The sequence below is a fragment of the Lepidochelys kempii genome, chromosome 11, assembly GCF_965140285.1.
Source record: "Lepidochelys kempii isolate rLepKem1 chromosome 11, rLepKem1.hap1, whole genome shotgun sequence".
NCBI lineage: Eukaryota > Metazoa > Chordata > Testudines > Cheloniidae > Lepidochelys > Lepidochelys kempii.
The window spans coordinates 17,000,812-17,024,519 of NC_136390.1; the positions used below are offsets into that span (position 1 = coordinate 17,000,812).

At 42.3% G+C, this 23,708-nt stretch overlaps 1 protein-coding gene across 1 annotated transcript in view; it reads left to right on the forward strand.

Moving 5' to 3' along the window:
- Positions 1 to 4,040: 4,040 nt before the first annotated feature.
- Positions 4,041 to 23,708, forward strand: part of GPR39 (G protein-coupled receptor 39) — a 123,970-nt gene continuing 104,302 nt past the window's right edge. Inside the window, exon 1 of the mRNA XM_073305271.2 lies at positions 4,041 to 5,379. Coding sequence (XP_073161372.1) covers positions 4,512 to 5,379 — 868 coding nt within the window. The 5' untranslated portion in view covers positions 4,041 to 4,511. The remainder of the gene's footprint in view (positions 5,380 to 23,708) is intronic.

The following is a 23,708-nucleotide window of genomic DNA, read 5'->3' on the forward strand; positions in this document are numbered from 1 at the left end:
ACTGGGGGGAAGTGCTAGACCCAGGCTAGAGGGGTTTCTAGCCTGTGAGAGGAATACCTGGGGTTTTTAAGCTGCAAGCAAGGTCAGCTGGCCCCTTTAGAATCTCTGCAACCTGCTTAAATCATCATTTAGGGTGAGAAGATGCTACTCATATTCAATCTCTTTAGTATATTAAGCTTAGATTGTGTTTTGTTTATTTGCTAGGTAATCTGTTTTGATCTGGTTGCTATTCCTTATAATCACTTAAAATCTATCTTTTGTAATTAATAAATGTGTTTTTGCTTTATCACAACCCAGTGTGTGGGAGTTATAACTTGGGGCAGAAAGCTGTTGTATATTCCTCTTCACATTGAGGGAGGAGGCGAATTTCATGAGCTTATGCTGTTCAGTTTCCTGTGCGGTGCAAGAGGGTATAATTTTGGGTTTACACTCCAGAGTGGGGTGAGTGTCTAAGTGGCTGGGAAGTTCCTTAGCTGAAGCCTTTCCACACAGAGCTGATCACAGCATCTGTATGTTTCTTCAGCTGGATGTGTCCCTACCCGTATGTGTGCTGGTGAAGGTGCAGACTGGAGCCTGGGAGAGGGCGTGGCAGGCTGGTCATAGCAGTACAGTGTAAAGGGAGCCCAGGCTGGTGGGTCAGGTGGACTCAGTGGTACCCCGGTTCCAGGTAGCACCCTGGGGGGAACCTATCACACCCACTACACCAACTTGATAATTTCACCTCTGCAAGAGGTGTAGCCTTGATGTAGTTAGGTCGATGCAGTGTCAGCGTGGACATTGCATTGCTTACATCAACTGTTGCTGCCTTTTAGGAGTTGTCCCACAATGCCCCACACTGACTGTTAAATTGGTGCACACGCTCCTGGTGAAGAGTGCACCACCAATACGAGGAGCATAGTGTGGATTTGCAAAAGCGATGTAATTATTGGGGTGGTGGTACATTGATGTAACCTAGGTCGACTTAATTTTGCAGTGTAGACTTGCACACAGAGTCACACAGAGATTAAAGCAGAAAGCTAACCATAGAAGAACTATTTACATAAGCATTACTCCAGCCACAATAATCTGTATTACCTATCTATGTATTTGTATGCCCCCGCCCCGCCCATTACTCGTAGTATCTTATCAAACAAATCCATGATAGATGACTTGTGCCTCCCCATAGTGGGGGGAGGCAGAATCTAAAGGGGAGGACATGTGACCACCCCATGTGTCTTCCCTGCCCAGTGACACACCTCCTCCAGCTCCCAGCCTGGGGCTACCACTCTGTCCCTGCCCCACATTGCCTGTGGGGGGCGGGGGGAACTGGGACTCTGTCTTTCTTTCCCTGCACCTTCCCCATGTGTCACCTCTGAACATTGCAGGAGTTAATGTTACCTGGCCAATGGAGAGAGCAGGCTGCAGGTAGAATGTCAGATCTGCATCTACCTTGCCTGCACTTAATATTTTTTTTTTGAGCTTTTTTGCATTACCGTCATTGTCTGGTTGATAAAGTGCTGACTGCAGCCTGCCAGCACTGCTGTGTGCTATCTTACATATGTGGGCTTCTCCACAACACTGATGACTGGCCCCCAGTATGATCAAACTCAAGACATCAAAAATCATGAGTAAGACCCTCAAAAATAATCAGATTAGCCCAAAAAAATCATGACCAAAAAAAATCAAATATTTGTAGTCTGTCTTTTGACTTTGTAACTCCCCTCTATTCATTTGCCAAAGCATGCGTTACAATTTCAGATTGAAAAGTCAACCTTATTGAAAACAGTGGGAGGTGGCAGACAATTTCTTTATTAAGGGCAGCCTCACTTCCCTTTGCAGATAGACTGTAAGGAAATGGTGACCATCTTGCTGGCCTCAGTCCCATTGACAGTAACAGAAAATTGTGGCCATTTTGTGTAAGGGAAGATTCATGAGTTTCAGCCTTTCATCATGTTTTCATTAGACAGGTTAAAAAAAACCCCAACTCCCCTACCCCAAAAGCATAAGAGTTATAATAAAATTGCAAGAGTTGGTGAACTCTTGGTGACCAACCCATAGATCAACTGGGTGCTGTAAAGAACCATTTCTTCTTATACAAGAGCAAGGGTCCATCCATGGAAATTAATTTAAAAATAATAGAAAATTTGGAATACAATAAAAAATTGACCGGTGGAACTCATTGCCACAAGATATTTGTAAGGCAAAGAGCTTAATAAGATCCTCCAAAAGATTAGACATTCATGTGAATAATAATAATATAATCTAGTGTTACACTAATTAGGATAAAATATATGAGAGCCTTCAACCTTCATACTGCAGTCAACCATTAACTATCTGTGGTTAGGAAGAATCTTCCCATATAGGTATATTATTGCATAATTACCCACGATGGATATTTCAGACCTTCCTGAGAGGATCCTGGACTAGATGGACAATCATTCTGATCTGATATGGCAGTTCCTATGTACCTTCTTTTTTATGATCTCAGTTTATGGGCACTGAAATATTCTCTTTCCACTCTTATTCCCCCTGTGGTACTACAACTCTAATAAAGGGAGTTAATAAACATTGTGTATATTCTAAAGATAATATTGAAAGCTGCAAAATTGCATATGCATTTTATAATTGGTGTGGAAAAAGGGGGAGATCTAATCCTATTGGACCCCCCCCTTTCTTCCCTTTGATAGCAAGCAGCAAATTTTAATTAGCTTCAATTCCATGATTCAGTCATGCATATGTAATCTTTGTTCACACTTTTATAAAGTAAAATTAAGTGAAAGAAATTGGGTAATAATAGAAAGCTTGTCTGAGCAGAACAAATTTGAATTATCAAGCATAAGGAAAGATGACTGGGGCTACAGGGCTTGAAGTTCTGCAAGGTTTGAGGTGGTTTCTCTGAAACAGAACTGCATAAATAATCCATTGAAACAGGTGCTGATTATCCAGTTATTGGCATTCTTTGTTCATTATGTACTTGGGCTGCCTAGGTGTAGAGATAACCACTGAATATGAGGAGGCTGCTTAATAATATTTTTCTAATGCTCCTCTTATCTTGAGATAAAATGTGACCTGAACTTTTCTAGTTAATAAAAATTACTGTTTGAACCCACTTTTCTTGGATTTAGTATTAGAACAGCTCATCATACAGGACCTAGCATGATTACAGCTGCTAAAGTTATTCTGCCATTTGGGGAAAAACAACTTGCATTGTACTGTGAAGTTCTCCTAACCCATACAACCCCCCTAAATCAATGGGCCCAGGGATTACTTCAGGAGCCTTTAGTGTCCTGGTGTGAAACTAAAACTAAAGAGAGTATTAAATTCAGTCCCTCTGGAATGAGGCAGGGAAGAGGGAAATACAGTCTAATCCCTGCCAGTCATGATTATTGGAAGGAATGAGCGTGATTAGGATTGCTATCTGTATTATTTTTATCTAGCAGGGGAAAAAATGGAAAAGTAAAGAGATACTTTTAATCTGTTTATGCTCAGAGTCTGACTTACTTTAAAACTTGTTAGAATACCCTTTACATTCTAAATATGTATTTTATATGTCCATCAGCTCATCAACAATAATTTATTTACATTAAGAAACCTATTTGTCCATATAGGGCTGCAATCAAAATATTGGACTGGCTTCTCAGCTAGCATAAATCAAGCCAGCCCCCTTGAAGTCAATCAAATTATATCTGAAGCAAGGCTTAGGCCCACTTTATTTTGCTCTGCTGCATCACAACCATGCATGAGGAATGTGCTGATTAAAGGTAGTATAAAAACAGAGCAACAAAGGAGGTTAAAGTCAGCATAGAGCAAAAGCCTGAATCCTGCTCAAAGGAAAGCTACTGAATGAATCATCTCTCTTCAGTATCTGCCTTCCACACCAACCCCACCTTTATTTGTCTACTGGCTGGCAGGTTCAGGGTAAAGGCCTCTTACAACAGTAGGTATCTGATTTCAGGAAGTGGAGGCTGTTTGTTTTGAAAAGCTATTGCACTTTTTCCCCTACCCACCTGACTGCTGGTCAGTGACCATATCCTGTCTCTGCCTCAGCCAGTTAATGTTAAACGAGAGCAGCTGCACAAACTCTTATCTCATCCCCAAGTTTGCGGCAGTGAAAGCTTGGGTGCAAGGTGTGCTGCAAAGCAGTAGATAGCAGCAGTGAATGGAAGAGGTACAGCTCTGCAGTTCATTGCCTGGAGTGTCTGAGAAAACAGAACTGATTTCAGCAGAGAAGAGAGAAGGAACAATGAAAAGAAATTTGTTTCATCCATCATAAGAAAAGGGGAACGTATGCTGAGAACTACCCTATCTCCTTCCCACCACGCCTGTGCTGAATTATGGACGCACTCTCTGTAACTAACAAACCAGCTTTGATTCAGGTCAGGTGTGCCTTGTAGAGTCCCTTTCACTGCAGCCTGTTTGTACAAGCTTGTGACTGTGAAGGGAGGAAGCGGGATCTATTTACTTCTTTACTTAGAATATTGGAGGGAGTTGGTAAGCAGAGTCTTCTTCCTTGTTTTTCTGTGGACTTGGTCATGGCTCAGCAAAGTGGCCAGGCAAATTGCTCTCATGTGATTGATCACAGTCATGTCCCAGAGTTCGAGGTTGCGCTGTGGATCAAGATCACTCTTGCCTTCGTCTACATCTTTATCTTTGTTGCAGGGATCGTGGGCAACAGTATCACTATCCAGACCACCAAAGTGCTGCAGAGGAAAGGCTATCTGCAGAAGGAGGTCACTGACCATATGGTGAGCTTGGCCTGTTCGGACCTGCTAGTCATCCTGCTGGGTATGCCTGTGGAGTTCTTCAGCATTATCTGGATCCCCTTCTCTACCCCAAACGGCAACGTGGCCTGCAAGCTGTACTGCTTCGTCTTCGAGGCCTGCAGCTATGCCACCATACTTCACGTAGCCACCCTCAGCTTCGAGAGGTACATTGCTATCTGCCACCCTTTCAAATTCAAGGCTGCCTCTGGACCCCATAAGGCCAAGATACTCATTGCCTTTGTCTGGGTCATCTCCATCCTGGTGGCCCTTCCCCTGCTCTTTGCAATGGGCACTGAATACCCCCTAGAAGTTGTCCAGGGTCACCGAGGAGTGACTCCCTGCATCACGCCTACCTCCAGATACCACTGGCCTAACCTGATGAGCAATGTCACTATATGTACAAATCTTTCTTCCAAGTGGATTGTCTTCCAGTCCAGCATCTTCAGCGCCTTCATTGTGTACATTTTGGTGCTGACATCAGTGGCCTTCATGTGCCGCAGCATGATGAAAACTCTGATGATCCTCAAGAAAGGGACTGTGATGGTTCAAGGGGTACAAAGTCACCAGGAGCAGTATCTAAGGAAAAATCAGAGTATGGAGGGCAAGAACTCCAGGAAACAGACCATCATCTTCCTAGGTAAGGGCATGTTTTATTTGTAGGGGTTGGGAAGAAACTTAGAGGTATCTCGTTCACCCTGCTTAGGCCCATGTGTTGCAGTATGGGATGCAGGTCCAAAATGAGGGAGGCCCTGGAATTTAAGAAAATTATTCATACAACTAAATAATTCTCTCTCTTTCCTCACTTTTGTGGTTCTTCATTCTTGATGACAATAACTTTTTAACAATTAAAGTGGTGTGGAATGTGGGACTGAAAATGAATAGCGTCTCTCAAATGGCACAGCTGAGGGCCACGCCCAGAGGAACTGTTCTCATACCATCTGCATCCTCTGGCTTTCTACACAAAGGCGAAGGCTGGGTTTTTTTAGTTTCATTCCAGTCATCCCCCCCCCCCCGCCATTTTTTTAAAGGGACCCTTTAAATTTTAAAAAATATATTTTAAAAAATCTGATTACCTGAGCTGTGTCTTATTAACATTCTACCATGTTAAAGCAATGGGGAGGGAGGTCACTAAGTAAAATCCAGTTTACTTTGTTATTTATGCTGCCTGGTTACACTCTGTGTTTCTTTCCCTGTGGACAAATGAAGCTGGCCTCACTGTGGCATACAGTGTTAGTCTGGTAGGCAGGGCAAAGAGAGAGTGACTTGGTGTCAAACTGTTCCTGCTGGCATTTTTTCCCTTAAATTCCTGACTATGTGGCAGTTGCAAAAATTTGTTGTCTCACAAGATCTAAATCTCAGCCAGTTCTGATCCATGTCCTATTCAGAATGTTACCTAGCAAGTGTCCTGTGCTGAACTATGTCAATTGTTGCTATATTTAAGTTGAATGATTGATTGAAACTGGGCTGGAGAGTTCATTTGGTCTCACAGGTTGCTCTTGCCCATGTTTGTTTGTTTTTTCCTCTGGTCTTATTTGAAGGCCCATAACCTTGGAATTATGTCTGATTCTGATCTCTCTCACCACATTTGTCAGACTAAAACTAATCAAGTTGTCATTTCACCAACCCGGAATCTTTCCAGGCTGTGATCCATGTAGCCTCCACCTCCAGTTGAGGGTCTTAGAGGTGCTCTTAATCATGTCTTGCTTGAATTACAGCAAATCCTTGTTTTGCTGGCTTGCTTAATACAGTAGTGGCTACGGTAAATGAACAAGCTAGTGGATGAATGCATAGACAAAATAGGATTTCAGTGCAGCTTTTTGGCACTTCGATACCTCAGGGAAGGGGTTGACACAAATAGGCTCTTCCACTTAAAAAACCTTGCAGAGATTAACGCTAACTGTCCCATATTCTCCTAGCTAGTCATATTCTTACTATTATCTGCAACCCACCAAACCTTTTCTAGAGGCCTATGGAATAGGGGGAAAGAAATGGATTCCTGAACCAGGAATTCTAGCTATAGTGAAAAGAGACCTGGTCTTTCTCTGGCCTCTTCTGCATTATGTCTGGGTCAGAATTGCGGACCCAGTTAAAAGATACCATGTGGACAAGATCTAACCTTACTCCTGTAATTATGTCTCAGTAACCAGATTAAAAGTGTTGGATAACAGATGTGGCCAAATACATGCATAAAGTGTTCTGCAGGATTCAAAGGTGAGAACTGAAGGTTCAGGTCATACGCTTTACTTTGTCAAAACACTTGTCTGGTCCTTGTGTCTAAAGTGCATTTTTTGAGAAGAAACACTCTGGTTACTGTGGTTCTCTAATGATACTGCAAACCATTTTGAGATCATTTGGAATGAAAGGCACTGTATAAATATGATGATTTACATTTCAGTGGCACTGTATCTGAATTGCCTTCTGGGATGGAAGGCAATGACTAATGCACTTTGCATAGAGCAAGGGAGAGAGACTGTTTTGCTGTTTAAGGTCTTTGCTACAGTGGGACCTTTCAGATATCTGTGTAACTTGCTCCCCTCACAAATTGTCCACATCTACATTCAAATCCAGCTTAAGGCCCCAATCCTGCAATGCACTCTATGTGGGTGCAGAGGGGAAACTACATTACTGTGCTTTTTCTTCCCATTTATCTCCTGTCACTCTGTCTGGAGTGGCTTACAACCTTGAGTGCCAACCTCAGGGCAGACTGTCAAGAAGGCAGGGCAGATGCCTCAAATGGGTGGTATGTTCTATTATTAGATTTCACCAACTCAGTAACAAGTGTGTCCTTCTAAAGCGCCATAACAACCTTACTATGGAATCGCAAACAATCCCATTGGACACTCCAGTCTATCTTGCCATCAAGGCAAGCTGGACTTAGCAATGGTTCATTGGTGTACACCAAAGGTCACACAATATTCAGGTTGCTGCCAGTCCCAAGAGACCAGTCACTCACCCCCATGTCAAATTTTACCTCTAATCTCACACCGAAGACAACACATTTAGCCAATCCTATAGTACACTAGCTAAGGATTAAGAAAAGAAATGAGAACTTTATTCCAGGTTAAAGTAGGCAAATATATATACACACAAATGAATTAGTGTATAGTGCCAAAAGATGACCAGGTTGTAGTAATCTGTCAGCACTGAATGTCTTTTAGGGCTAACCCAGGTCGACCCTGGGGATCTCTGTTTCTGTTTCATAACTCTAGCCCTCTGAGGGTCTCAACAGCAAAAGAGAGATGAAAAACTTCCTTCTTAGCTATTTTTAGTTCCTTCTTTCAGAATTCAAAATGAGCTCTTTTGTATATAGCCTCTTTGTGGTTGTGAAGGGGCAATTAACAAAGTCTTTGTATTGTAATATCCCACAATGGCCCCTTTAGTTTTGGTAGCCTTGATGAACAGGAGACAATCCCTCCTGACAGGGCTCACGGTTTCATAGCAAATACTTTTTTTACAGTTATGAAGCAAAAACTTAAATATTGCCTTATAGCAGGTGATACAGATATTACTGAGATTAATGCATGCAGCAATTTACAAGCATTTCATAAAGTCTAAACACTAAACCCATGGTTATAAGCTCAATGCCCATCTTAACCATGCTGATACACAGCTGAAACAGACACTGTTCCAGCAATGAATTTGTCAGTGCTTGGCCAAGGCCTAAAGCCTTGGTAAGAGCTGGCACCTGGTTTGCCAGCCTCACAGCCCATATCTCCACTTCTTAATTTTCCTTTGACTGCCCAGTTGGAAGTGGGTCAGGACCAATGCTAAAAGCTAAATGAAAGCAATTGTCTGGTGCTTAATATTAAAGGAATTTGCCACTGATATCTAACATTTTCTGTGTGCGACCAGCATGCTGACAGTGTTGGAAAATGCTTTCATGAATTTCCTGAAACGATTTTTACAATGTATTTCAAATGGCTCTTAAAAATATGAGTCTCACTAATTAACTTGGGTTAGGAAATAAATTAATGAACTGAAGAGGAAAAAATCATGGCCTGCATCCATGAGAATAATACAATGCAATTTAATATGCGGATTTCATAAGAATTATGCTTGAAGGCAATTTTAACCAAGAAGAAACAAACATATAAATTGTTTACAAATTGCTTAATTTAAATATGTTGATTTAGCAGCCCTCTTTGTATTTCATTTAACAGATGGGTCAAATTAAAACAGATATTTGCTTATTTCCAACATATTTCACATTAAATGTGAAATGTAAATGACGGCGTATAGCAAGATGTCTTTGAGCATCTAACAGCAATAAAAACAATCTAGCATTTTCTTCCTCCAGTTGTTAAGTGATAACTTCTACAAAACAGAAATTCATAAATCTACCAAAGATGAGAAGAATGTAAGTAGAAAAACACAGAAGTAGAAACTGATGGTTTGTTTGTTTGGTTTTTTTTTGTTTTGTTTTTTAGTGCCTTATTATTGTGCCATGTTTGGGAATAATGAAAACAAATTGGGAAAGTTGACAGTGAGAAAATATTTCCTGCATCATTTCAGAATTCAGTAGATAGTTTACGGGAAGTAATCAAGATGCAGATGGGAATGGACAGTCATAGCGTAGAGAGAGCATGTGTTTGAGGGAGAATACAAAGGTAGATACTACTGAAATATGTACAGAACCAAATTCTTCTGTTAGCATAACGGAGAGCAGAAATTTGGTTCATATTGTCAAGATGCTCATCTGATTTCCAGTCTGATAGTCTATAATATACTAATGTAATGGACCAGATTCTGGACTGTGACTGAGGAACACTTGATGCAGCTCTTGGGGGTGGTGGTGGTGGTGGCGGGGGGAATAGATGGTATAAAGGTGTATTTAAACCACTTCCCCAGTTCTTGTGGTGCTGGTCTAGTCCCTAGCTGGGCTAGTCTGAACCCCAGTTCTTCAGACTGCTTTAATTTACTTTAAGATCCAAAGGGGCTGCTCAGGCATTTGGAAATTGCTGGGGTGCAGAGATATCTGGCCACACTCCTCTTCCTCCAGACCCAAGAACTATGCTGGCAGCCTGGAGGGGAGAGGTGTGGGAACCACAACAGCAATGCTGGACCCATAGTGCTGGTGAAATCCTTCGATATCTGGGCAAGCCAGATTTACGGTAGCTCTACACCAGTGGAGCTGTGCAAAGTTGCCCCAGTTTATTGGGAGATTGACTTGTAACTGTTAAGTCTAATGCCCTTCTAAGTAGCACAGTGCTGTTCCTTTCATATGTTACAGTGGATATAAGTGCTGTTGTACCTCATTGCTTACACAGCTCAAATTTAAGTGTCTTGCACTTCAGATAGACACACTTTAGGGGTTTTTGCAAGCAACTTTTCTTGTCCTTGCCTCAGTGTGTGTTTATCACTTGGAAACTGAACCTGCTCTTCTTAGTCGTATGGGAAACTGCATTCCCTGCAATGGGACTGCTTGTGTGAGTAAAGCAAGTAGAATTTGGTTTGATATGGGGTGGGATTTGCTTAAATGACTCATAATTGACTGTGCTTCCTTGTTCATTGCAAACATCATTCTATGGGGGAGGGATAGCTCAGTGGTTTGAGCATTGACTTGCTAACCCCAGGGTTGTGAGTTTAATCCTTAAGGGGGCCATTTAGGGATCTGGGGAAAAAAGTTAGGGATTGGTCCTGCTTTGGGTGGGGGGTTGGACTAGATGCCCTCCTGAGCTCCCTTCCAACCCTGATATTCTGTGATAAAATGTATATTGGGGCTGTTATCTCAGGCTGGTGTTATGAGCAGTAAGGCAAATCTATCTATTGTCATTTTGTCAGTGTAATATTGTATGATTCACGCTTGTGCAGTATTTTCTGTTTAAACTTCTTGCTTCATCTACAGCAGCAGAAGTTAGTGAAGTGTTACATTTTCAGACCTGTGCCCAGGAAAAGTGCTGGACTGGTAGAACTTGGATAAATGGAGGATAAACCTGGGCAACAGCAGTGCAAGCTTCCCCACAATACTCAGTCCTTCTGTGATCAGGTGGGATTGACCCTGAAAGTGGGGATCTAGCTTGTTCAGCTCCTGGCCTTTCTGCCAAAAGCTAAAATGGTGATAAAAGACCCAGGTAGATGCCAAGGGTGGCTTTGCACTGCATGGACTTGTGGGCATTTATTGTACACTTGTCAGTATACACTCTGTCTGTCTTTGTCCTGAAAACGTTGAGATCTGTGGTCATCCTAACCTCTTATCTACTGTGGAAAGGAGTATCGAAGTGATGGGCCAGCTGCTGAGAAATCTGTATCCCCTGTTTGAAGCATGAATCAGCTATGTAGCTTCTCAGAGTATGTCTACACTGCAGTTAGTTGACGTGGGCCAGCAGCAGGTATCTGACTCAGGCATGCCGGGTTCAGGCTAAGGGGCTGTTTAATTACAGTGTAGATATTCAGGTTCCACCTGGAGCCTGAGCTCTAGGATCCTGTCAGGTAAGAGGGTCACAGAGCCCCAGCTTCAACCCATGCCTGGACATCTACACTGCATTTGAACAGTCCTGCAGACTGAACCCCGTGAGCCCAAGTCAGCTGGCATAGCCGATCAGCCGGTGTCTAATTGCAGTGTAGACATACCCTCGGTAGCTGCTGCTCCCAGTTGTTTGGCTGGAGTAGGGGCTGCAGCTCTCCCTCCCTGACTGTAAAAGGATCTGTTTACCCTGCCCCTCTCCCAACTCAACACAGCCAGGTCTGCTGTATGCACAGGATACAGTGCCCCTGGCAGGCTGACAGCTCGGCTGTCTCCTGCTTTGGCAGAAGAACCGTAGTGTCAAATAAGCAGGAATAGGAACTTTTCATACAAGCTTTGTGTAGCTTCTCTATTAAAAGCAGTTACAATTTGGTGGCATTTTTAGGGTTAATTTGGCATAGTGCTTACACAAATAGAATCATAGAATATCAGGGTTGGAAGGGACCTCAGGAGGTCATCTAGTCCAACCCCCTGCTCAAAGCAGGACCAATCCCCAATTAAATCATCCCAGCCAGGGCTTTGTCAAGCCTGACCTTAAAAACTTCTAAGGAAGGAGATTCTACCACCTCCCTAGGTAACGCATTCCAGTGTTTCACCACCCTCATAGTGAAAAAGTTTTTCCTAATATCCAACCTAAACCTCCCCCACTGCAACTTGAGACCATTACTCCTTGTCCTGTCCTCTTCAAATATGGAGAGGTCTCTCTACTCAGCACTTTACAATGTACCAGATTTAGTGTTCCGCCACAAGATAGAGTTCACTTTGATCTTATTTGTATTCCAGCAGCACCAAGATTGTGCTGTATAGGAAGAGACAGTCCCTTCCCCAAAGAGCTCACAATCCATATACACAAGACAGGGGAAGGGGTGGGAGAAGAAACAGGCACTGAGAGCAGAGGCAACTTCCCAAACGTCACCCAAATCAGTGGCAGAGCCAGGAATTAATTGAACACAAGTCTCTTGAATATCACACCAGTGTCCTGTCCCCTGAAAAACACTGCCTCTTTGATACCTACTGTAAAACTCAATACTCAGTGGGGACACACAGATGCCTAGCTCCACTGTGTTAATTAAAATAATCACAAAACATACTGCGGCCCATGTTCACGACTCATTAGCTTGGCAGTCGTTAATCTTTTAATTCTACACAATGCCAGTTTTAAACAAACAGGCGTGTGAGCTGACCTAAACAGTCAATTAAAGCTAAATATAACTACAGTGACCAATGCTAGCACTTTTCTTTAAATCGGAAATTAAAAAATGCCCCCCAAAACTGGAAAAGGGCACCTGATTTCCTCCCCTCCCCCCCCCCCCCGTTTATGAACCATCTAGTGTTGGCAGATTAATGTGTAGCTCAAAATAAAGATACTGTGTATAGAAATCGCCTTTCAAAAGATCACCAAGGAAATATATTTTGTAAGGCACTTGGCAAATGGATTTTCAGGAGAACCGATTACTTCAAGTACTCTGCTAAAAATATGTGGTTGTCATCTAGAGATGACTCAGGTGCTGCAAAACTTGACAATGGTAGGACTTCTGTTACAGAATAATTAGACATTTCCTCATGGGCTGGAAATTGTCTGCTTCTTTTCCTTACAGCAAAAGGTTCAGCTTGGAGACAGAACAAAAACTGAAAGAACAACTTGGTTGATTAGGTTATAGTCCCCTTAGACTTTATTGGACATGTGCTTAAAGATGAATATGTTGTAGATTGGTGGTTATTTTCATGTGTGCTTGTTATATAGTTCCCCTTAACCATATATTTCCTGATGGGGCCTTCTTTGGAGAGGGCTATGATTACACAAGTCAATAAACTATATGTATCAGTAACACCTGGTGCTTAGATATTGTCAGATCTCATAAATTTAGCAGGGGCAGCTGGATGAGTGTTTGGCTGGAGAATTTAAGGGAACACCTGGATAATCCAGGAAGTTGTGCTGGTGGCATCCACTTTGCTGTGGCATTGACTCACTGTATTGATGCTGTCTTTTGAATAAGACATAAAAGCAAATGTCTTGCCTGCTTGTTATCGCTAAAAATGCCTTCATTCATTCCACAAGAGTAGGGGGTGTTAACCCTGGTGCCCTGCCCAAATCTGGGTAATTGCATTCTGATTATCGAAAACTCCCCCATGTGTTCAGATGAATATGGTTCCTTCACTTCTGTCCCAAATAGTTCTGTAGTATTGCCATGTTCTGTCACACAATACTGGATTTCACCCAGAGGTAGCTGCATCTCATTGGAGGGTGGTTGACTCCTAAACAGTTCCTGAGACACTGTGGTCATTTTAGGTGAAAGTCTTTAGATAAAATATTAAAGGAACCATCAATCACCCTCCACTGAAATACAGCTACCTCTGGGTTGGAATGTATCATCCATTCTGTATCATCAGAGCTCCACGTTAATGATGGGAAGTGATTTAACATCTCCAAACAAAACTACAGCATGAACTTTTGCTGGATAGAATGTTGTTTCCCAGGGTTGAATTTGGGTTGGCAGTGGGTGGGAGAATCGGGGTTGACATATTCACAGTGCTGCTAAATATACTGATCTGGATGTGTTTACTGGCCAGGAGTAGTCAAAGCCTTTTTTTAAAAAAAAAACCTCAACAACAACACAAAGGAGCATTTCCAGCAGCGCAGTGCTGGGCACACCACTAGCCAAAAGGGACGATTACACCTTTTTATATGAGCCTCCTTTTGTTACGGTGCTAGATGTAATAATTTTATTGCACAAACCTCAACAAATGGGAATTTAATAATATAGTGTTTAGGAGAGAGAAAGGTAGATCTGTGGTAATAACACACAAATGGGAACAAACTTTGGAATCTTAACCATACAGGGGGAAACTATAGCCACCCACAGCAACACACTGGAAATCTGGAATGCAAATACCTCTTACTGTTAGTCGGAACCCCAAATGGGTCGCAAGTTTGTTTTAACGGGGTTGCCAGGGCTGGCATTAGAGCAGACCCCTGCCAGTGTCCCTGCCCCCCGGACTCCCTGACCAGGGCAGAGGGAGGGTCCATGACTCCCCACAGCTGCCTGCATGGCTCTTATTATGGCTTGGCTGTGGCTTTGAGGGCCCTCCTCTCTTCCTCCCCCCCGCCCCACCCCACAACTAGAGGCAGGTCAGGGACAGAGCCGGCATGGAGTTGTGGACCCTAGAACTCCACCTGCCCTGGGCGGGGATATGGGCTGGGCACTGCTCTCAGCCCCCACACACCGCAGGCAGATGGAGGGTCCATGCAGCTCCCTGTCCGGCCTCCAAGCTGGCCTGGCTGGAGGATGGGGCCTTGGTTGGGAGGAGGGGGAGAGGAGGAAAGGGAGTGGGGTCCAGCCGGGCAAAAAGTGTACTGGCCTGTCCCGTCCACTTTCAAAAAGTGGGAGGACCATGTTCCTCCCCCCTTTCCCAGTTCTAGCACCACTGTAATGGGGCTCAGGGCAGTAAACTGAAGCCCGAGCCCCACCATGAGGGGCCGAAGCCAAAGCCCAAGGGTTTCGTCCCCACGGGGCTTGGGCTTGGGCTTTCTGCCTTTGGCCCCGGCGAGTCTAATGCCGGCCTTGCCGAAGCCTGAGCCCCACCATGTGGGGCTGAAGCCCAAGGTCAAGCAACTCGCCTTCATGGGGACCCCTGTGGTGTGAGGTCATGTAGTAATTTTTGTTGTCAGAAGGGGGTCGCAGTGCAATGACAGTTTTCGGTTGGAGATTAGAGTGGGGATGGTGACTGAAAGATCTGTGCAGAAATTGCCTCTTAAAACTCTAGAAAAGGTAGAATAAAGCGTCCTAGGACAGCACCAGAAGGGAATTTTATTCCCAATATGGAGCCAAGCAGATGTGCCTGGGAGATAATTGTTGGGATGTTAAGAAATGTATCTTGTCTGAGATGTCTCAGCGTTCATGTGGCAGCCTGTAAACTGTTTCATGCTACTACATACAGCATGATTTTGGGAGATTAATTTTTAGATTACTAAAGATTAGTAATTAGTAATCTTTCCTTTTATAACCAACAAGTGCACATTTTGTGTGGGAGGAAGAATACAGTGTGTGTGAAATCCCGAATAAATATTGTGTAATAATAATCATTCATAAAATTAACACTCACCTCCTTTAAAAATTCATATGGACAATGTGAATGAGAATGGCTTTAATAATAAAAAAGGGGTGAGCGAAAAGTGTCAAACATGGGGCCAGAGAGAGCATTCTAAAACCCAACTTTGGGGGGAGCGAAAAAGTTGGCCCATGGATTTCACGTTCAGAAATAATGCTAAATCTATGCTTTTTCTCAGTTCCTCCTTCCTTTGTAAATGGTTATTTATACAAGTAAGAAACTATCAGCAGGCAGGTTTAGTCTAATAGTCAGTTGACCTTGATGATATGTTACTCTTGCGTCTGATTTAAAGGATCAGAAAGATTATCTCTTTCCCTCTTGGTAACCATGCAGATGAAGCCTAGCAGTGTAAATTGCTTGGGTTACCCTTGAGGAAAGTCTGAAGGGACATGTTAGAACTGTTTTTGTCTAGAAGGAGGGGGCTGTGGCACAGTTACATATTGAAATCTAAACTGGTGGTCTGCAGTGGAGATCATTGTTTTGAAATTTCTCCTGACTAGTTCTGCAATGGTATTAGCTGCCCAGTAAGACTGCAAGTCTAGGAATCCACTTGTCATAATGGAAGAAGAAGAATATAAGCTTTAGCCTGCTGGTTGTTGCTGTGCATTTAGTGCTGAGATTCTAATAGCTGCCTTTAGGAAGTCAAGGAGTTATGTACGATCAAATTGAAAGCTCCAAATGACTCATAAATTCTCTGATATTAGAGCTCTTTCATTAAAATTCACAGACTAGCAATTATTGTTTAAAGATAATGGTCTTGACATCAGCTAGAAAACAAAAGATTTAATTTTGTGAAATGTGGTATAATCGGAATTCAAAACAATAGAAGAATAGATAATGCACTTAATTTTCACAGGTGAAGACTTTAATAAATAATCTGTGAACTTGCCACAAATGAGTCTTATCTATTGAAACTGGGAGAGAGATGTGAACAATCTATACATGACTTGGAGCCTGGCTCGGGGGGTGACAGCGAGAAAATATTGCCAGAAGGGAATACTAATGCCTGGGATCATGGTATATTGTCCCTAGGAAGAGAATGGTATTCCAAAATTCTAGAGGTTGTCTTACTTAATCTGAGTGCGCTAGGTTATTACTGGAGGCACTGTGTTTTATTATTAACCTTCCTCAGCTCCACACACACCCCCAGATTGACCCTAAGCTACCAGCTCCTTGGAAGAAGTCCTTGAGGCCTTTTTTCCTTGCTCTCAGGAGCTATCTTTGGAGAGAGTGACACAAGATTGGAAGATTTCTGTCTACCCACAACACTTGAGCAGGGGTAAGCTTCAGAGATGGATGTTGGGTGGGCTCTTTCTCTCCTCCTCTCTGTTAAAGAACATACTGAGGGAAAAGTTCTGGGTACCAGCAGGCGCACTGACCTCTCAGCTAAAGGGAGATGGAGAGGAGGGTAATGAGACCGCCTTGTTGCTATTTTTTTTTCTCCTATGTAAGAGTGGGGAATAAGAGGCTGAGGTTTTAAGGCCAGTGCTAAGAGTATTCTTAATGCTGCTGGCATTCTGAGGGGCTTTGGATTGGGAGAGAGCCAGAGCACTAAAGAAATCTCTGTAGTGCAACTGAGGGCTTCCTTGTGATGTTAGTGTTACAGCATGGAGGGGAAGAGGTGGGCATATCCTAGAGCTGTTTGTCTGGGTGGGAGAAAAGGTCAGGCTGATATAGGTGTCCTCAACATGTACTCTTTCTTCTGCTGTAACTGCTGTTTCCTTTTGTGTATCAATTGGAGGGCAATTGTGTCTGGATTCTCACTAAACCGAGGACCGGTGAAATGAACGGAGGATAAAGCATTCTTTAGAAATTCACAGATTCCACGGCTAGAAGGGACCATTGTGATTATCTGGTCTGATCTCCTGTGGAATTAGAATTGTCAGAGAATTGCCCCAAAATAATTCCTAGATCATACTGTTTTAGAACAACATCCAAATTCTTATGAGCCCTATTAGTGTATGCACATAAAGACAAAAATAGTTTCACCATCATCACATTTTGAGCTGACACCACTTTGTTGGGATGGCAGAGGATGTAAATTAGTGATGACTCTAGCTTTCTGGCTAAATATTTTTTGGGCTACATTACTTTTAATACCCTGAACTTTTCACTTGAAACAACTTTAAGCACTCTATTGCAGTGTAATTACATTTTGCATGTTTTAATGAAAATGTAATAACCCCTTTAACACTTCGGTGACCTTTGGCCTCCTTTAGACTCTAATCTATCTAATCTTGTTTTCTGGGTTCCACTTTTCCATTCCCAGTGTAGGAAAAGCAGTCTAATTATGCTAAAAGTAAAACCTTCAATCACTTGAGAGGCCAATTAAAAGTGACAGTATCTGCAATAGTTGGTAAACTGCTTGCTGTACAACAGGGAAAAAATTACACTGGATTCTGCTTATTTCAGCTTTAAATTATAGCGTGGAAAGCCTAAAAAACCCATAAAAATGTAAACCATCTAATCTCTAGCAAGTACTAGTGTGTCTAAATATATATGTTCAACAAGAGTCCAACTAACTTTTTCTGAGGGTTTAAATGATCATCCATAAAAGATAAATACTTGTATCATATTTTGCATCCTCAATACACAGCCTTTCCTCTCACCTCTATTAAATGGTGGATATAATTCCTTTGTTATTAGCATTGTGTTATTGGTCAAATTCTACACCGGAGCTCAGCTAAAGACATTGGATGGTATACAAACATGGGTAAACATTTTCAAAAGTGAAAAGCTGGTTGGCACTTTTCAATTATTATTTATTTGTAATTTGAAATAGTGGTTTTTTTTTTGTTTGTTTTGTTTAAGGCATGTTTTTGTCAAAATGGAATCTTCCATGGGTAATGTGTGTTTTTTTTTTCTCAATTAATTCTAGATTTTTTTGTCCCCCTCCCTCCTCCCACCAAAAACTGAAACCAGAAAAATTTGGGCCAAAATAAAAAAAACAAACAAACAACCTTTTGGGGAAAAAAAATAGAGAAAACAAAATTCACGGTCATCAAATATTTTTGCAGGACCAAAACAACATTTTTCCACCCAGCTCTAGTGACGCATTTTTTTTTTTTAAAAATGCTTCAATTCTTGGATGCCCAATTGAGACACCTTTTGAAGGGCCTAACTTTCAGAAAATGTTCCTCTGAAAACCAAACTCTTAAAATATCTGAAGTTGGGCATGTAAGAATTGAGGTGCTCAGATACCATGGTAATGAGCAGAATATCAGAACCCATACTGAATACAGTAGAAGCACCAAAAATTACTAATTACTATTGAAAAATCTTAATCTTAGATAATTAAAATAGTGAGACTGTTTATAAAATTCTTCCTTTGCCCCATTCTGTGAATGGGTCCAAACCACATAATGCTAGCTTAGTACTAGGCTACATTGTTCATGTATCAAAGCAGGTTGACTGTGGCTTCTAATGTGTCAAATAAGAACCAAATCCTTGGTGGTTTGTCAAGGATAAATAGAAGTCAAGGGCAAGTGCAGTTGCCCAGCTGAATTGATTAGATTAGGCTTAAGACTCTGAAATGGCATCAAATGGTCTTTAGACTTTTTCACAACACAGCTTTATTTTCTTGATTTTTGTCCAATGAGACCTCTAAAATAGATTTAGGGCAGATTTTTCAGAAACACAAAGGGCATTTAGGTACCCAGATTCTATTGAAAGCCGGGGAGTTGGTGCTTAACTCCTATTTGAATAGCTAATAGAATTCTTATTTGGTCATAATTACTGTGGGTTAGATTATGAGCCGCTTTTACTTGCATTGGTGAGCAGTTAAACAAAGGAGTTGTCTCATGGTGCCAGATTTTCAAAGGTATTTAGGTACCTAAAAATGCAGATGGTGTCTAATAGAATTTTCAGAATTATCTGCCTGCATCTTTAGATGCCTGAATACAGACTTTTTTTTTTTAAAAAAAAGGTAATGGCTCACCAATGTGAATAACCCAGCCCTATGCAATTGCATTGTTTGTATTGAAAACCTAAGCTACACATTCAGGTTTCTTAAACTAGACCATTTCTATCTGACTATAGTCAGATGTTTCACAAAGCAATTGAAGCTCAGGGCTTAAAGGCCCTCGGATACCATTATGATGAGTATGGTATGAAAACTTAGAAGCTGCCTCTAGGAAGGATTGGAGTTTATTGCTCTTTGATTATGGCATTGTGTCAGTTTTTTTTATGGCTGACCCAGCAATGAGGTTGTTTCCTCTGACTGGGGACGGTGTGTGCAGTGTGGGTGTTTTTTATACTAGCAGAAACAGTTGACTATTGAGGTGAACTGGCTTATATATGTCATTTTATGAGCACTATGTGACTGCACGAACCCCTGCGGTGGGAGAGTGCTGGAGCCAGTGAAGGTGCAGCAGACTCTCTCCAGTGACACTACCTGGCAGGCAAATAGCTCAAGTTTTCAGAAGTCAGGATAGGAAGAGATCTATTTCCAGCTGAAATACACACACAAATGGTTCTCTGCCTATGAGCTGCTTCCCATACAAGTTGCTTTGTGTCCTGAGAAGAGTAGGAAACGTTCACCAAAAGACCAAGGGTACACGAAGTTTGATGTGCTGCAATCCCTGTTTGATGTGCACTCGACTCAATTTGTCTGCATCCTGGATCCAAGACCCACCATAAAGTGTTCATTTATTTTCTACTTCCCTAGTGTCCCAGCTCAGTCTATGCCTTGGATGTACTAATCCATGACCTACTCAGTTGTGAGTCTCCTTGTGCCCAGTGTCTGGTACTTAAAAGCCTGTGTTGTGAATGCTTTCTTCCAAGAGAGAATTGGTCTAACCTTATCAGACTGAAGTGAAGTTTTAAAATGACTGGATGTTTGTTTGCTGACAGGCAGATGATGTCCTCTAGACTGTCACAGTGTGAACAAAGTGCTGTGAAACCAAATCATAACCCTTTGTTAGGCTTCAGTCAAACCACATGAAGCTTTGGCAACAAGGTGGTGGTTGAGCTGCCTTGGCCTTATGCAGAGCATTCTCATTTTGAAATCTTCTATAATGAAGAGATTTTGATATTTGCATAATTCAAACATGAAATCCTCTAACAACCACAGAAGACTTGATTTAATTAACTCAGGGCACTGCCATTCCCAGTCTCAGGCAAATGGCAAATACCTTTACTGTAAGTATACTTAAAGATTTACTTTTTTCTTTAATCAGGCAACAAAATCTTACCCAAGGGAACCTGAAATTGGCTTATCTTTTCCTCAGACTGAATAGTACAGACACCTTTTGGGTTACATGTAAGGTCAATCCTTCTTTGTGTTACAAATTAGCTGGAGGGGGAGGGGGAGTTAATACATTCTGCTACAACCCTTTGAAAACCTGTGCAATGTGTATGGTTTGCAAACAGGAGAAGCTAGATCCTCAGTGGCGCTCTGCCTAGTTATACACTGATTTCATTGGAACTATGCCCACTGACATCCACTGATGATTTGGCCCTAGATTTTTTTAATCTCCCTCTAGAAGGTGTTGAGCACTGTAACTTGTGACACCCACTCTTTGGTAGAAAACCTGTCTCTTAGGTAAGTAATTATAACTTCCTTTAACTCTTTTCTCAATGTTGCAACCCCCGGGTGGAGGGAAGGGAGTTATTGGGCCAGATTCTCAAGCTTGGCTACAGCCTCTCTGTACAACACAAGTAGTGTAAAGGGGCAATATTCCACCCTCAACTCTGTAGCACAAAAATTCCACAGAGGAGGGGTCCTCCATGTTTGTGCATCCATGCCATTGCCCTTCGGGTGAAGGCATGTGTCAGGGCATGGCAAAGCTCCACCATACCAGTCTTCTACTGGTCCATTGAGGTTCCTGTGTCAGAGAGGCAAGTTAGAGGTATCTGGTGATAGCTCTAAGTGGTGGTGTGGCTGGACTTCAGAATCAGGAACTACAGCCAGGTGCCTTGTCTTCCTCTCATTCCCTGCACTGAGCGGAGCTCTGGTGCTGGGGTGAATCCTCCCCACTTTCTCCCCATTGTCAGACAAACCCTCATGTGTGCGGGCGAATGTGTGATGGTGGTTTTTGTTTTATATCCAAACGTGCCGTCTCTGTATCAAAGCTTTGGAGTTCATTCTCTCCCCTTCAAATATGTTTTCATTTTCCATTTTCTTATATCCGGGTAACCTGACCTCTTACCTGTTTCTGCTTCTCAGAAACATTCCCCTGAGCTTCATCAAAACCAGAGCACTCTCTACATTCTCATGGAGAGCTGAGCCTCTATATTTTAATATCTATATATTTTTTCTAGAGCTGAGTCGAAACACTTATTTCACTTTTCTGCCTCTGTTTTAGAACACAAAGCATTCATGGTGAGGGTTTCTTTCTTCAGGTCACTAATGAATTTAAGAAGTGCTCTCTGCCTCTATTTCCTGTCAGCTTCCCTGCCAAAAGAAAGTCACAACTTTTTTTGAGGAGAACTCTCAAGGGTACTCGGAATGTTGGGGTTTGACCTCTGGAAATGAAGGTGTCTCTATTATTGATTGTATATATTAAGTGACTTTTTTTTAATAAAAAAAAAGCATACATTTCTTGGCATTTCCCCTGCAAGACACTATGCTTGCCTTACTGTCCCCATTTCAATATCCGTTGTTGGCTACCTTTTACTAGCCTGCTCAAAGAAGGCTTCTAGTTCGGCAATATGGCTCTCGATTGCTGTTAATGAAGCAGCTCTAAGAAACAACTTACTCACGTAAGGTTAAATCCTGTACTTCCCCTTCTCACTCTTGAGTCATCTACTCCCTGTAGATATGGAAGTACCTACATTCAATTAGTAAGTCTCAGACCAGGCTCTGAAGGCACTATAAAGGAAGATTTTATACATCTGCTTGCTGTGGGCTTTTCAATGGCAGTGGAAAAAGGTGGTTGTGAGTGTGGGAAACATTATCCACAGAGGCAGACACCCCGATCCTAATGCCCATTTATGGACAGGAGGTCAAACAGTAGCTGCTTGGCACTCTGTGCCTTGATGGAAGATTCTATCTCCTTGCAGAGATCATCTGAGTAGGGATGCAGAATTTGACCTATAGATATGCATAAGCTACATCATAGACATATTTGAATTAATTATGATACCCTTTGCTACCTTGAAAAATTGGTGTAGTCAACTTAGACTTACAATAAATGCCAAGAAGACAAAGTAGTTGCATCTTGGAAAAGGGACAATAGATAGAGTATTGAAATGAAGCAGTGGGGAAGTCCCAGAACAAGTAAAATCTTGTGTACCTAGGAAGTTTGATTGGTGCCAATGGGTCCATCAAGGATAAGATTAAAATAAGATGTGCTTTAGCTATATGTGCTGCACAGAAGTTGGTGACAATATGGATAGATAAAAACATTGTTTGGTACCAAAGTGAAAATTTGTCTAACCAGTGTACTAACAGAATTACAATCTGGTCTGGAAGAAGCTGCCTTAAATGAAACAGACTGCTCCAGAAGGCTGGAGACAGTTAGAGATAAGAGTTCCTTGGAAGATGACAAGTGTAAAGTGGAATGATTTAAAGACAGATAGATAGTGTTAGGAGAATAGAATGTGAAATCAGGGTACAGGATTGGCTGCAGTTAAAAAAGATTATGATGGCGTGGACACTGTAGAAGACAAACAGCTGATAGGATGCCAAAGATGAGAATGTAAATGCAGCCAGGGTCAGTCAGACTCTAGAAGCCAACCACTGACAAGATGGTGGGACATCAGACACAGGGACGTGACTAGGCTGGGCTTCATGGAGGAACAATTCATGGGTAGGAATGAATGGCAATACTGTGCTCCCCGTGTCTGTTAAGATGCTTTGGGATGCAGAGTGTGTGTGTGTGTGTGTATGTGAAAATTAATCTGGAGGCAAGGGGCAAGTCTTCTATCATTCTAACTGGTGTCCTGAGCATTATTCCATGGGCTGCAATTCAGAAAAGCATGTTAAGAGACGCTTTCCTGAATTGGGACCATTCTTCCTCATTCTCCTTCTTTCTCTTCTTATGTATCGACTCCACCATCCTCAAATCATAAGAGGAAGAGATGAAATTCCCTTAATGGTACTGGCTAGTTAGCAGTGACCACTTTGCTGAGTAATGTAACTACTCCTAACTCATCTGGGGGAGGGTGAGCACTTTATGCTGCACTCCAATTCCTGTTGCTTTAGGAACTGAGAGTCTGGTCACATGGCAGCTCGGAGCCCTATGAGAAGGCAACGTGTTGCATTTTGCCTCATGAGTACCAGTTCATTTATCCACAAGTGTCACAGTTCAGGGCAACTGCACCTGTATTTCCCCCTTTATGGTCCAGCAAGGGCACCTGCTCTAGACTTCTGGTTCCCTAGCCATCACCTTTCTTGGGTGGAGAGACAAGTGGCTCTCCCTCCTGACTGGGTATTTACAGCTCCCTGCCTA